The 13,880-nt window shown below is 42.7% G+C and overlaps 2 protein-coding genes across 3 annotated transcripts in view; one reads left to right on the top strand and one right to left on the bottom strand.

Moving 5' to 3' along the window:
• Positions 1-274: 274 nt before the first annotated feature.
• The window catches only part of fbxo7 (F-box protein 7), a 101,089-nt gene continuing 87,483 nt past the window's right edge, over positions 275-13,880 (bottom strand). The window contains exons 2-11 of one of the 2 annotated variants that reach the window (XM_084345328.1): positions 6,622-6,700; positions 4,864-4,986; positions 4,558-4,756; positions 3,549-3,791; positions 3,302-3,470; positions 2,668-2,751; positions 2,487-2,582; positions 2,070-2,246; positions 1,909-1,949; positions 275-1,400 (exon numbers count right to left, since the gene is read on the bottom strand). In XM_084345328.1, the coding sequence (XP_084201454.1) occupies positions 1,101-1,400; positions 1,909-1,949; positions 2,070-2,246; positions 2,487-2,582; positions 2,668-2,751; positions 3,302-3,470; positions 3,549-3,791; positions 4,558-4,756; positions 4,864-4,985 (1,431 nt within the window). In that variant the 5' untranslated portion in view covers position 4,986; positions 6,622-6,700 and the 3' untranslated portion in view covers positions 275-1,100. Of the gene's footprint in view, positions 1,401-1,908; positions 1,950-2,069; positions 2,247-2,486; positions 2,583-2,667; positions 2,752-3,301; positions 3,471-3,548; positions 3,792-4,557; positions 4,757-4,863; positions 4,987-6,621; positions 6,740-13,880 lie in introns of those variants that run through there. The other variant, XM_084345327.1, reaches the window with a different exon arrangement.
• On the top strand, positions 7,990-13,789 carry LOC311252287 (RNA-splicing ligase RtcB homolog). The gene is made up of 12 exons (XM_084345324.1): positions 7,990-8,370; positions 9,044-9,122; positions 9,209-9,276; positions 9,358-9,457; positions 9,999-10,155; positions 10,265-10,421; positions 10,621-10,780; positions 11,151-11,326; positions 12,003-12,191; positions 12,286-12,396; positions 12,634-12,753; positions 13,447-13,789. Exons 1-12 carry the CDS (start codon positions 8,278-8,280, stop codon positions 13,552-13,554), a joined length of 1,518 nt encoding a protein of 505 aa, XP_084201450.1. The 5' UTR covers positions 7,990-8,277; the 3' UTR covers positions 13,555-13,789.

Below are 13,880 nucleotides of genomic sequence, written 5' to 3'. Positions count from 1 at the left end.
TCAAACTGTGACTATTAAAGTCAAACTATAGGAAGTTAATTTTGTGATTTTAGTCTCATAATTTGTGTTATTGACTCAAAATGAAAGTTTGACAGAAAACCTCAATTTAAAGGATTACCTGTGATGCTATTCTGCTTTATCCCTCAAAAAAGACAAAACCTTATTTTTACTTAGACAAAATTTTGACTTAAATTCTGCAAAAAAATGACTTTTTAAGTCGAAACCTTCAAAGTAAAAAAGAAAACAAAGCAAAATATGACTTCAAAAGACAAAATCATCATTTTAACTTTTATTTAACGACTTGACTCCCATTTCAGTGCTGATGGAGGCAAAAAACATGTCAGGTTATTCCACTGGTTCAAGTCTTTGACATCTTTGTCCGTCAGTCCAATGTTTCATAATAACTGAATGTTAAGACAGTGAGACACGAGGCGGACTTGTGTTTTTGAGTCAAATGAATGAAAACACAAAATATGATAAAGGCTCGTTAACATTTCTTTTGTCATCTCAAACGTTTCATCAATACAGAAAATAATTTGTTAAACAAATGTTTCAGTTCTGACCTGTTTTTTTTCCACAATTCTGACTTCAAAAGTCAGAATTCAGAGTTTAAAATCAGGATTTTGAGGAAAAAGTCAGAACTCAAATTGTATTTTTATTTGTTTCCAGTGGTCCGAACTCTCTGCTGTACAGGACACAGGATGCAAAGATGAGATAATTCAGAAAATATCTTTTCAGTTCATCTTGTTCTTGAATCGTGTTTATTCCCAAATTTATTACAAAAAGAGGATTTTGGCCTCAGTTAAAAAAACAAAAACAAAATAAATAAAATTAAATACATAAAATTCAGTTCTGACTTGTTTTCTTTGATTCTGTGAAAAAAACGTCAAAATTGTGAAGAAATAATAAAAAAAAAGAGTCAGAACTCAATTTTATTATTTTTTTACAGTGGCCGTCCTTTGTGCTCAGTCAACCTGCTGCTCTGCTTTAAAACACCTCCACCTCTGTCTGAAATCAATCCACCACCACGAACATCTTTCCACAACAAACCAACACTCCTGTTGTTCAGAAGTTTTATTACTGCAGAAGAAGAACAATCATCAGATGAAACCTCGCCGGACGTCTGCGGGTCGTCCTCCCATCGGCCCGAGCCTGCGCGAGTCGCTCAGAGGTCGTCTGTCGTGGTCTCGATGAGGGCCGATGGGGTCGTAGCGAGGTCGGGGGAAGAGGCCGTGCGGGAGGTTTGGTCTCTGGTCGTACTCCCCCCCGATGATCCCGGGCAGCGGAGGGTGGAGGGGGGCGGGGTGGAAGATGTCCCGGGGGTGTCGGTGGAAAGGAGGGAGGGAATGATGACGAGCACGTCGGAGGTCACAACGGATCTTCTGAAACCTTTTGTAAAGCTGAGGACAGAAAACAAGTCAGAATATAATCTGAAGCTTTTATTCTGTTGATTTAATAATTATTAATTCATAAATAATTATAATCTGTAATCAGTGACTAATTGAAACAGTCTGACATCATCAGATTTGTGTTGTGGTTGTTTTTGTTGCCTTTTGTTTGTGATGGACGTCATTTTGTATTTACACATCAGCACTACAGGATGATTCACTGCCCCCTGAAGGCAAAACCAGGAACTACATCTTCACAGAGACGGGTCATTTATATGTGTTACAGCAACAGAACCAACAGAACCAACAGAACAACTGAAATAATACTTAAAATACTGAATACTTTAACTCTTTACATTGAATTTTGGTGCTTCTTCTATTTTTATTTATATCTTTCATAAAAAATCTGCATTTCTTTTCAGCAGCTTCCAGGTCATGTGACCCACTGATGTCTCTCCTGTGTGTGTGTGTGTGTGTGTGTGTGTGTGTGTGTGTGTGTGTGTGTGTGTGTGTTGCTCACCTCCTTCCAGTCTGTGTCTCTGGGTCTGCTGGGGTCTGAATCTGAAGCACAACACAGACCAGTTGATTCATTTATTAGTCAGAAGACAAACTGGGAGATGCTTCTGTCTTTCTGTCCGCTCTGACTGTAACACGTCACCTCTACAGCGCTGACGGTCTCACCTGTGAAGTCTCGGCGGAACAGGTGTCTCCACAGCGTGGAGTCGGCCGTGGCCACGTTGAAGTGTCTGCAGACTGAAGACAGTCTCACCACTGAGCCGACGTCCAGCAGTCTGAGGACTCTGAGGAGGAGCTCCGGAGGAAGAGCGGCCAGACCGAACGCCACCGGCAGAGCCATGGCTGGAGACAGACGACAGCGACATCACTATGACCTCACTGCTTTGTTTTTATTGTTGATCATTCCTGTAATTGTCTGTATTCATTAGTGACGTCAGTCTTTCAGCCAGCAGCTGGTAGCTTCATGAAACGCTCCTCTGGCCTTTACTAAATGATTTGATCGAGTCAGACTGACGCTGGTCGCCAGGAGCCTGAACAAAGACACCATAATCCCATCAGACGTGTGCTGAGGTGAGTCTTTACCTGCTCTGGCTGCAGCGATCAGCGGGTACGCCAGCTGGTCTTTGAAGACTCGGGACAGTTTCTTCAGATCTTTGAACGCTGCGGCGGCGCCGTCTCCTGAACAACAACAGAGACGTGACATCAGGCTCGTTATTCACAGAAGCTCTCGCACTAGTGTCGCTTCAACCAATCAGAGCTCTACCTGGCCACTTGTCGGTCACGTAGCTGGAGGGCTTCAGACACATATTGCGGACCGTCTCCACGGTTTGGTTCACCTTCAGAACCGCTGCAGAGCGAAGAAGAGGACGAGCATCAAGAGAAAAGGTCTCACAGTGAAAACACTGAGTGCAGTTTTAAGAGCTAACTGAACGTTTTCAGTGAAGAGTGAACAGGACTGAAGTTACCTCTGAGGTGGAGCAGTGCTGAATGAAGCACCAACTGTCGTACTCCAGTAAAAGTGACATGGTGTTAAAATGTTACTTTGGTAAAAGTGAAAGTCGCCCACATGAACAGTACTCGAGTAAAGTCTTTAAGTATCTGATAGTAAATGTACTTAAGTATCAAAAGTACAAGAAAAAGTAAATTAAACATAAATTTATTATGATCAGATCTGATAGTCAGCATTTTTCAGATTATGAGAATCATGCAGCACTAAAGTTATCAGATAAATATAATGGAGTAAAAAATACAATATTTGACTCCAAAATGTGGTGAAGTGGAAATATAAAGTAACAGAAAGTGGAAATACTCCAGTAAAGTTAAATGACTTTGTCTCATTTTAAATGTGTAACTGTTCGATCAGACGGCTGCTGGATCGTTAACGATGACGAACTCACCGTTAATGACGAGCTGGGGGCCCATGCACACCGTCACCACCGTCACCAGGCTGTGGTCACACAGAGGGTGGGTGTACTGCAGCTTGTAGACTCCACCCACTGACCTCCACCCTGCAGGCATCTCACTGGTGTTCAGCTCACAGCCCGGCACAGACACACAACACACACACTGATTCATCCTTTAACTGCACGACTCCATTTTACTAAGTTACTCAGTGAGAGGCCTCCATGTTGTCTGCAGGCTCACCTGAGGGACGAAGCCGGTCTCCAGCATCAGACGGTTCCCGGCCACCACCACGGCTTCGCTGGGACTCGTCACTTGGGCGAAGTGGTAGAGGAGCTCCAGAGCGAGAGGAGCCTGACCCTCCTCTGCCTCGCTGCACAGCATCGGCTCCCAGCTGGAGACCGAAGGTTCACAGTGCAACATGTCGGGGGTCTCCTCAGACTCTGTGAGGGCTGCAGGGCTGCCGCCGCCTCCGCTGCTGCCGGGCTGATTAACACAGAGACGTTCAAATACAACAAACCTGTCAGAATCCACCACACTGAACAACAACCGCTTCAATATGTGCCATCAGGGGTGCAGTTATTTTTTCACTGACGGCTCTGCCTTTGTTAGTCTGCCACAGCTGGATGATGTTCAAACTCTTCCTTACAAAGACAGCATTTTACAACAACAGCTGGACTTGACTTGACAAAGATTGGAGAGCTCAACAAACAGCCTTCAGTGATTCAACAATAAACAACAAAAGAGAGAAATTCAGTTTGTTTCTCAAATCTGTCCAGAGTGAACCCTCTTCACAAACAAATCAATAAAGGATCTCTGAACAAGACAATAAACCAACATATCTGATGCTGTCAGAGTTTCCTCTGGAACCAGTCAGCTGATTGTCTTCATCACACCAGAGAAGAGTCTGGAAGTGATGCTGCAGGCTAATGCTAAGCTAGCTGCAGGATAATGCTAAGCTAGCTGTGACATATGGGAGAAGCTCCAATCCTGCTTTTGACTTCACTGACTGACATTTAAAGCTCACTCATCAATAACTAAACTTAGCTTTAGCCTCAGCGAGCTCTCAGGCTAGCTGTCACTTCCTGCAGCTCCGTTACTTCAGCGATCTGCTTCTGTGACAGAGTACAGTAATGACACACAGCCATGTTGTTGTTTATCCTCTGTTTGTTTCTCCACTGTGGTATCACTACTTTCACTACCCGAGTACTTCTTCCACGACTGCATGTCTTTACCAGATACTTCCCCTCACCTGGCTGGATGTCATGGCAGCAGTCTGTTGGTTCTGCTCTTCTCTCTGGTTCTCCGTGTGGTCGGCGCTGGCGGCTGCAGACTCAGGCAGGATGACACAGATCAGATCTCCGGAGACGATGCCGCAGGACGACAGAGTCTGACCGGCGTCTGACAGAAGCTCTGAGCCGTTCAGAGACAAACTGAACTCTGATTCTGCACTGAGAGAGAAACAGAAAACACTGTTTAACATCAGGGAGATCAAATCTCCTGCCTGCACCGCAACATGACGGGACACGTGGATGAAAAACTATATCAGAGTTCTGACCTGAGTCCGTGAGAACACAACACCTTCTCCTTGATGTGATCTATGAGCTCCTTCAAACTGGGATCTTCTCCCAGTAACTCCACTCTGCTGGTCTGCCGGTTGATCCGAACACGTAGCTTCATGCTGTACAGGACAAATAAACGAACAGACTGAGGAACAGTAATCAAACAGATCAAACAGCTCCTCCTCATATACTACAACTAAATACAGCACTGGTTTTACTACTAGCTACAGTATCCATCTTGTTTTTTTTGCATTTATACACATATAAACTATCTGTCCACATACTTTTGGCCACATTACCTCCTATAACATCTTCACTTGTTTGTTTTCTGTTTGATTTTTACAAACGTGACTGAATTTTATTTGGACATCAAGCAGACCAGCACCAAACCTGACCGACAGATTCCACTAAAATTTGATGAAAAATGAATGGAGTTTGGTTTGGACAGGTGCAGATTCCTAAAAGTGAATATCTGTGAACTTTTGATGTGTTTTCTCGTGAACTATTGCTTTTACTTAACCTGCCGTTTAAGATGAAGATTTTCTACAATTATAATAATGCGTGTAGAACGCAGCTAGAATTATGATAAAAGTGAATGGAGTTTGGTGGCTGTTTCTACAACAGAACATCCTTGAACGTGTTAGTATTCTTTATGAATGACTGTGCTTATTTAACAAGGTTGTCCATGTATTATATCCAATGTTAAACTTTCATCTAGACTGAATTTAGTTTGTCTTTTTTAGCACGAGATCTCAAAAATGGGATCACAGGTTTCACTCAAACTGGTTGGAAAAGTAATGGAGTTTGGTGGGAGGTGCTCATTCTTAAAATGGAGTATTTTTTAACATTAGTATGTTTTAAGTATTACACAATACCAGTTCCTGACGCAAATAGAGAATTTCTACAATTACAATAATACATCTAGAAAGCAGCTAAAATTAGGTTAAAACTCTATGGAGTTTGGTGGGAGGAAGCCTATTTCTACAACAGAACATCTTCAAAACTGTGTATTTTTAATGAACCACTGCTGTTACATGTCAGGAGTGTCCACATACTGCTGTCCTTATAATATACCTGATATCATGCATTCATCTGGACAACATTTTGTTTGTCTTTTTATCACGATATCTTAAAAACGAGACCGAAGGTTTCACTAAAATGTGGTGAAAAGTTAATGGAGTTTGGTGGGAGGTGCCCATTTCTGAAACAGTCCATCTTTGAAGAACTGTGTATTTTTATCAACGGAGATTAATCCACCATATTTATCGTATAATTGTCAATTAGTATGAACAACGTCATTAAACAAACCTGCTCTCTTTCTGGATGAAAGATAAAATTATAAAACTACAAATTTCCATCATGAACCTCCATTTCTTTAATTTTCTGATGAGTCATTAACGTTGTTTTGGTTGAGCTGAAACCACCAGTTTTTAGTAGTTCAGCGCAAAATTCACTCTGATACGTTTAATTTTTAACGTAAAAGTTTTAAATACAACATTAACACAAGACCAGCTCAGTATTACCAAATGCACAAAATAATTGAGATTGATGAATAAACTCCGGCTTGTTATTCGAGAACAAAGTGACCGTTTCGTTTTCGTTTCAGCTCTGAACGTTAGCTAACGTTCATAAAGTTGCTGCGTACTGAAGCTTGCTAGCTAACTTGTGCTAACTCCGTCAGTTACTGACGTGTTTGCACAACGTTTAGAAACTGAGGCAGTTAAAGACTCACGGACCGGCAGAGCAACACTTACATGACTGAGTCCGGTTGTTACATGCAGCTGCTTTTATTTCGTGTCTCTCATCCATCGCACTGTCAACACACTGACACACTGACACCACCGACACCGACACCGGGACCGGGAGCGGCGACACACTGCTTCCGGTTTCATTACCTTCAAAATAAAACCACTGTTGGCTTGTTTGAAAAGTGAAAAACATTTTTGCTGTTTTAAAAATATCTCTGAACCTCATCTTATTAATTGCCTGTTCTGTTGTGTTTGGAGTTTAATGAAAACTTTCCTCAGGGAAATCAATGTATGTGTTTGTTTGCTTCTCTTTTAAAGAAGGGACAGTGGACATTAATTAACATGAGCATCAGAGTCTGTCATGTAAATGTGCCAGATTTAGCCACACAGGTTAATTTCCATCTGCAGTCCCTGGCAGGTTAGTTTAGTTTAGTTTAGTTTAGTTAAGTTTATTTCGAACATTTAAATAAAAAAAGAGAAAAACATTATCAGACAAAATAGAAAGACATGCACCCGTCAAAGACAAATCAAGGAATGAAAGAAAAGCGATGATATTCAAAAACCAAACAAAAAAACACAACACATAAGTACAGATAAGTAAAATAACACAACCACTACTCCACACCATGACAGCAGGTTGATGGCAAATGAAAACATAACACATATACACAACAGAACAATTTAGCACGTAGCATACAAGCATAGACAAAGCACATCCGCACATTAAAACACATGAGCATTTGAACACAGACAAAACAGCATAAGTGAAGACAAAAGGACGTGGACACAGAACATTAGGAAAGACGAAGACATAATCACATTATCCCAATTTGTATTGTACCTACCTTATGACAACAAGTTGCAATTCAAAGTACTTTAATGAAATATAAAAAGGCAAATATGTAAAAGAAGTACAAGATGTTATGAAAATACACAGTAGACTTTAAAAGAATATAACAAAGTAGACAAGGAGGGAAGGTCTTAGATTATGGTCCATGAGTCAGCACATCTTATTTGTTGTTTATTTATGTCTCATTCTTCCTTGAAAATAAAGAAAACTCGTATCACTTATTTGCTCACTTGATGGAAAGAGTTAGTTTCTATCTGTGTGGTTTAAAACAATGACATCATCTGCATCACCAGCTCTGGGTAAAAGGCCAAACGAGAAAGAAAATCATTAAAAAGTTTTATCTCGAGCTTCAAATCATTTTGTCTTGTTTTAATGTCTATCATGTTGTGTTTTAATGACAGCGTGAAGACTATTATTTAAAAACGTGCTTTTGTCTTGAAGGCCAACTTCCGGCTCCACCTGCCATGCCTCCTTTATTTTCATGAAACCTACTTGACTACAACTACGGCAAGCGAGCGGTGTAACTGTTAGCAAACACTGCTACTTTCGACACAACATGGACGTGTAATGAACTTTATACCAGCAGTTAGTATCTGCTCCCCGCGGGTCTAGTTCAACAGTCACACAGGCGACATTTTGTTTTTCCTCGTAGAGATTAAAAATGTTCCTGCGTCACGGCAAAATTGACAACCGCGTTTTGCTGTCAAAATAGCTGCGGGCTTCCGTAGCGCTGTGACTGCTGGCACTTGGCATCAGACAGCCGGTGAAACGCAGCATTAAACTGTGAAATCAAACATTTTCGGATCACAACGATGAGTCGAAGTTATAACGATGAGCTGCAGTATCTGGACAAGATCAGCAGTAACTGCTGGAGGATTAAAAAGGGCTTCGTTCCCAACATGCAGGTGAGACTCTGGACACATTTCAGCTAGCTTGTTAGCTTATGTAGCCACAGTTAAACACAGTCAGTTAGCACATGTTGGCTACTTTTATAGACTTTAACCAGTTAGGAGCTCCCCTCTGAAAATAAGACAATAATAGATTAAAGGTTGTCACAAGAATCAACAAATGATCCCCGAAATCAGCCGCAAAGCAAAGTTAAAACTGCTGACGTAGCTATGTGACGTAATTATTCGCTATATATTGTAAGCCGAATTAAAGTCCGGATCCTACTGATGTGGAAAAAATACAAATATATCAAACTATAGTCTACAGTTTGTCTACAGAGGCATCCGAAATTACAATTAACTATTTTTCCAATTGAAGTCAGCCCGATATAGAAGGTTTTGTAAAGGCTGGATGTTTATCATAGAGATTAAAACTATGACACATTTTTTTAACATTTAACATAATCAAACATTTTTATTAGGATCATATTAAAGTTGTTATTTCAGGTATGAAAACAATAATATATGCGTTAAATTAAAGATGTGTTGTAATACAAGTAAATGATACAACATCAACCATATCAGACAGGACAAAAAAGTGATGTGACTGAAATCAGGACAAATAGGAACAATTGAAGGAAGCAGGTCAGACGTCCACATGATCATTAAAACTCGTTTCTTTGTCTCGCAGGTTGAAGGAAACTTCTATGTGAATGAGCCGCTGGAGAAACTGATGTTTGAGGAGCTTCGTAACGCCTGTCGTGGAGGAGGTCAGCAGCTGTTCACCTCTTCAACCTCTTTAACCTGCTGAAATCATCTCCGCAGGTGTTTACTGTATTGATCTCTTGTATTTCAGGCGTGGGAGGATTCCTGCCGGCCATGAAACAAATCGGGAACGTGGCAGCGCTGCCAGGGATCGTACACGTGAGTATCATGATCACATGCTCTTTACAAACCCTCAGAGAGATTTGTTAATGTAAACGTGTTGATCGTCTGATCCCACAGAGGTCCATCGGGCTCCCAGACGTTCACTCTGGATATGGATTTGCGATCGGGAACATGGCGGCCTTCGACATGAACGACCCAGATGCTGTGGTGTCTCCAGGTACGTTTCTAATTTCTGCAAGGACGGATCAGAGACAGTGAGCCCCTGGGCACTGACACGGAGAGAGTCCACCACCCTCACACGACAGGACCACGACACCAAGACTGACACAGATGTTGTTTGTCGTCGTTGTATAAATATTTGATCATATTGTGTGTTTTTATTGTCACTCTGAAACTCTTTCTGGTCATTACGCATCTCTTTGTTGTCATTTTCTGTCTCTGTAGTTGTTTTGTGTCTCTTTGTTTTCATTTTGTTGAACATTTTTGTTCATTTAATGTTTGTCTGTTGTCTAGCATCTTTTTGTGCTCATTTGATGCCCCTTTGTGTCGTTGTGTTACGGCTCTTTGTTGTAGCTTTATGTCTCTTTGTCGTTTTGCTTCTCTTTGCCGCCATCTTGTGTTTATTTCAGTGAACTCTCCAGGTGCACCACAGCGGTCCCTGAGCAGACTCATTCAGGAATCCATCCATGGTTTTCTGACGTTGGTCTCAGAGGTGAATCATCTCTGAAGTGCTGTGTCACGTTTCACTTGTCCTGTAGGCGGCGTTGGTTTTGATATAAACTGCGGCGTCCGTCTGCTGAGGACGAACCTGGACGAGGGCGACGTTCAGCCGGTGAAGGAGCAGCTCGCCCAGTCGCTGTTCGACCACATCCCAGTGGGAGTCGGATCCAAGGGAGTCATCCCGATGGGAGCCAAGTAAGGACGGATCCTGCAGGACTGAGGGCGGAGCTCAACACAGTCCCTCTACACCTGTTCACCTGTGTTACCTGTGTGTGTGTGTGTGTGTGTGTGTGTGTGTGTTCAGGGACCTGGAGGAGGCTCTGGAGATGGGGGTGGACTGGTCCCTGAGGGAGGGTTACGCCTGGGCCGAAGACAAAGAGCACTGTGAGGAGTACGGCAGGATGCTGCAGGCCGACCCCAACAAAGTCTCGTCCAAGGCCAAGAAGAGAGGCCTGCCGCAGGTATCCCAGCAGCCCCGGGGCTCACACCTCGATGTACTTCTGTGGATGTTTGCTCGCTGTCAAACTCTGCCTTTAAAACGACTTTGATATCGGCTAACGTGAAGCTAATTTGTGTGTGATACATTTACATTTATGAGATATGTAAGTATACACGGAGGGTCAGACGTCCTGACTTCCTGTGTGTGTCTGTGTGTTGAAGCTGGGGACTCTGGGAGCTGGAAACCACTACGCTGAGATCCAGGTGGTGGACGAGATCTACAACGACTACGCCGCCAAGAAGATGGGCATCGACCACAAAGGTCAGGTGTGTGTGATGATCCACAGCGGCAGCAGAGGCCTCGGACACCAGGTGGCCACAGGTAGGTGGTGCAGCTCGACACACACCCGGATCACGGGTTTCCACTGACCCAGTCCTTCTTTTTTAGCTCAATTTTGACGACTTTGTCTGCATTCATGTTTGTTAAGCGCATCTTAAAGTGTCCTTACTAAATTCAGCTGTCAGACTTCTCATTTTAATCAATCTAACAAAGAATAAAGCACCAGGAACCCAAAATACAACAAAAATGGCACAGGCACCTCTAAAAGTGTACACATCTACAGTGATAATCACTTTGAAACATTAAAATAGAACAATTAAGATCCAAAACGATATTGTTTCACTATCTTTTCTCTTAAATACACAGAAAAATGTTAGAAATAACTATGTAAAGTGATTTTTCTCACAAACAGACGCTCTGGTCGCCATGGAGAAGGCGATGAAAAGAGACAAGATCACGGTGAACGACCGTCAGCTGGCGTGCGCTCGCATCACGTCACAGGAAGGACAGGACTACCTGAAGGGGATGGCGGCCGCAGGAAACTACGCCTGGGTCAACCGCTCGTCTATGACCTTCCTCACCAGACAGGTAAACACACCTGGAGCCGAAGAGACGATCTGAGGCCGCATTCATATCAGGACTCAGACCCAGCCGAAAGATTAGTGAGGAAGATGAGGTCTTACTGTCAGGAAAGTAAGACTGAACTTTTAAAAACAGAATTTGTTGGAGAGGTTCTGATGAGTTTATTAAAAGGCACCATTTTGACTGGAGAAGTGATGTTGAGGGTCAGTTGGTCTGATACACTGATAGAAACATATGAGGTCTGATACAGTGAAATAATTTACATTCAGCAAAGAAGCAAACAAAAGACTTAGTTTGTGTCTCTGTGGTTGTTTTGTGTTGCTTTGTGGCCGATGTGTACGTACCTCCTGGGTCACTTACATTTCAAAATGGCCGCCATTTCAGCTATTATTTACCTGAGAACGTCGTCATCCAGGTTGATTTTGATCGTTCAGATGTTTCCATCAGAAATCCATTTTATCTGCTGAACCTTCCTCCATTCACTCAGAACACTTTAAGACTGATGTGAAAAACAAACACGACTTTGTTTGAGGAAAATCCTTTATTAGAAATGATGTTAGCCGTTAGCTGTCAGCTGCAAGTGGCTGAGCACTTGTGTTGTGCATGGCCCTTTTTAAATGAACTCAGACCTCTCTGTAAAACAACATCATGCCGACTGACTCTTTAAACTTTTCTTCTTCAGGCCTTTTCTAAAGTGTTTGGCACCACGCCGGACGACCTCGACATGCACGTCATCTACGACGTTTCTCACAACATCGCCAAAGTAGAGGAGCACGTGGTGGACGGGAGGCAGAGGACGCTGCTGGTCCACCGCAAAGGATCCACCCGAGCTTTCCCCCCGCACCACCCCCTCATCCCTGTAGACTACCAGGTACAGACTCATCAACAAACTGTTGAATCAGGTTTTAAAAGTGCTGCTGGAGATCTGACTCTGCGTCCATCGATGTTTTATCCTCTTGTTTCAGCTCACAGGTCAGCCGGTGTTGATCGGAGGGACGATGGGAACCTGCAGTTACGTCCTCACAGGGACCGATCAAGGCATGACGGAGACGTTCGGCACCACCTGTCACGGAGCGGTACGAGTCTCTAGTGTCCTTACGTTTTAAAACAAGTTGCTGTAGTTTTTATCCAAGTATATATATTTTAGACAACCTTAAAACAAAAACCTAAAATAAAACAAAGTGGAATGAAAATAAGCAGTAAAAAACTCAACTAAAACGAGCAAACACAAAGATCAAACTAAAATGTGTATGATTACAATATATATATATGACTGTTTATCTTTTGACTTCTCCACCTGTCTGTTGTTTCAGGGTCGCGCTCTGTCTCGAGCGAAGTCCCGCAGGAACCTGGACTTCCAGGACGTCCTGGACAAACTGGCCGACATGGGCATCGCCATCCGAGTGGCTTCACCCAAACTGGTCATGGAGGAGGTGAAGTATCTTTGGTCATGTTTGAAATGTTGATGAAGGTTCAGTCATCCAGGTCATAGTAAAGTGCTATATTGTAGGCAACTGGACGTTTCACCTCTCATCCAAGAGGCTTCTTCAGTTCGAACTAACTGGAGGGGAGTTTCAGGCTTTTAAACTCTGTGTGGGAGTGTCCTCACAGAGTCATCACTGTTCACACCTGGGCTCACCTGGCCCCAACAACCCACATGAAGGCCGGTTGGGTCAACGACCCACAAGTGGCCCTAATGACTCTGAAACTCAGAGCTCACACGTGTCCTTAAGGACACTGTGGGGACACTCCCACACTGTGTGAGGACACTCCCACACCATGTGAGGACACTCCCACACAATGTGAGGTCATTCCCACACAGAGTTCAAAAGCCTGCAACTCCTCCAGTTTGTTAGAAGTGAAGGAGCCTCTTGGCTGATGCAGAACTCAGAATCATGTTTCAAACATTTCAATTCTAAATTTTCTTTTAATGAGTTTTATTTTTATTATTATTTGAATATTCAGTTTGTTTAAGATGCGACATTAAAGGAACGCTTTTGATTTTGAAGATTTTGAGATTAAATTTAATTTGTGTTCTATTAAAACTTCTTTACGTGGCACTAAACATGTCCCGGGCATGGATGTTGGGTCGACTCAGTTTGTTTTGTTGTTTTCTTTGTTTTAAGGCTCCTGAATCGTACAAGAACGTGACGGACGTCGTCAACACGTGTCACGACGCTGGAATCAGTAGGAAGGCGATCAAACTGAGACCGATCGCTGTGATCAAAGGCTGAAGCTGCACGACGCTTCGTTTAAAGACAGTTTACACCAAACAGATGTCATGAAGTTAAAAAACACTGCGAGACTCCTCAAAAGAAAAGCATCTTCTCCTTTCTTTGTTTTGGTTTTGGTATGATATGGATTTATGTTGAAGCAACTGAGCTGAGAAGAAAAATGAGATTGAAAGTTTGATTTTTTGTGTTCATGCCAAATCTGTGATCAGAATAAAGGTGGTCACTTAAAACTGAACTCTGTGTGAAATAATAGCTCTCCATCAGTGGCAATACAAGTATTCAGAACAACGCAACTCACTTAAAAGTTAGAGTCCTCCATCAAGTCT

This window comes from Pagrus pagrus (assembly GCF_965226575.1).
Source record: "Pagrus pagrus genome assembly, chromosome: 23".
Taxonomy (NCBI): domain Eukaryota; kingdom Metazoa; phylum Chordata; class Actinopteri; order Spariformes; family Sparidae; genus Pagrus; species Pagrus pagrus.
This window is presented reverse-complemented; position numbering and strand designations above follow the sequence as displayed.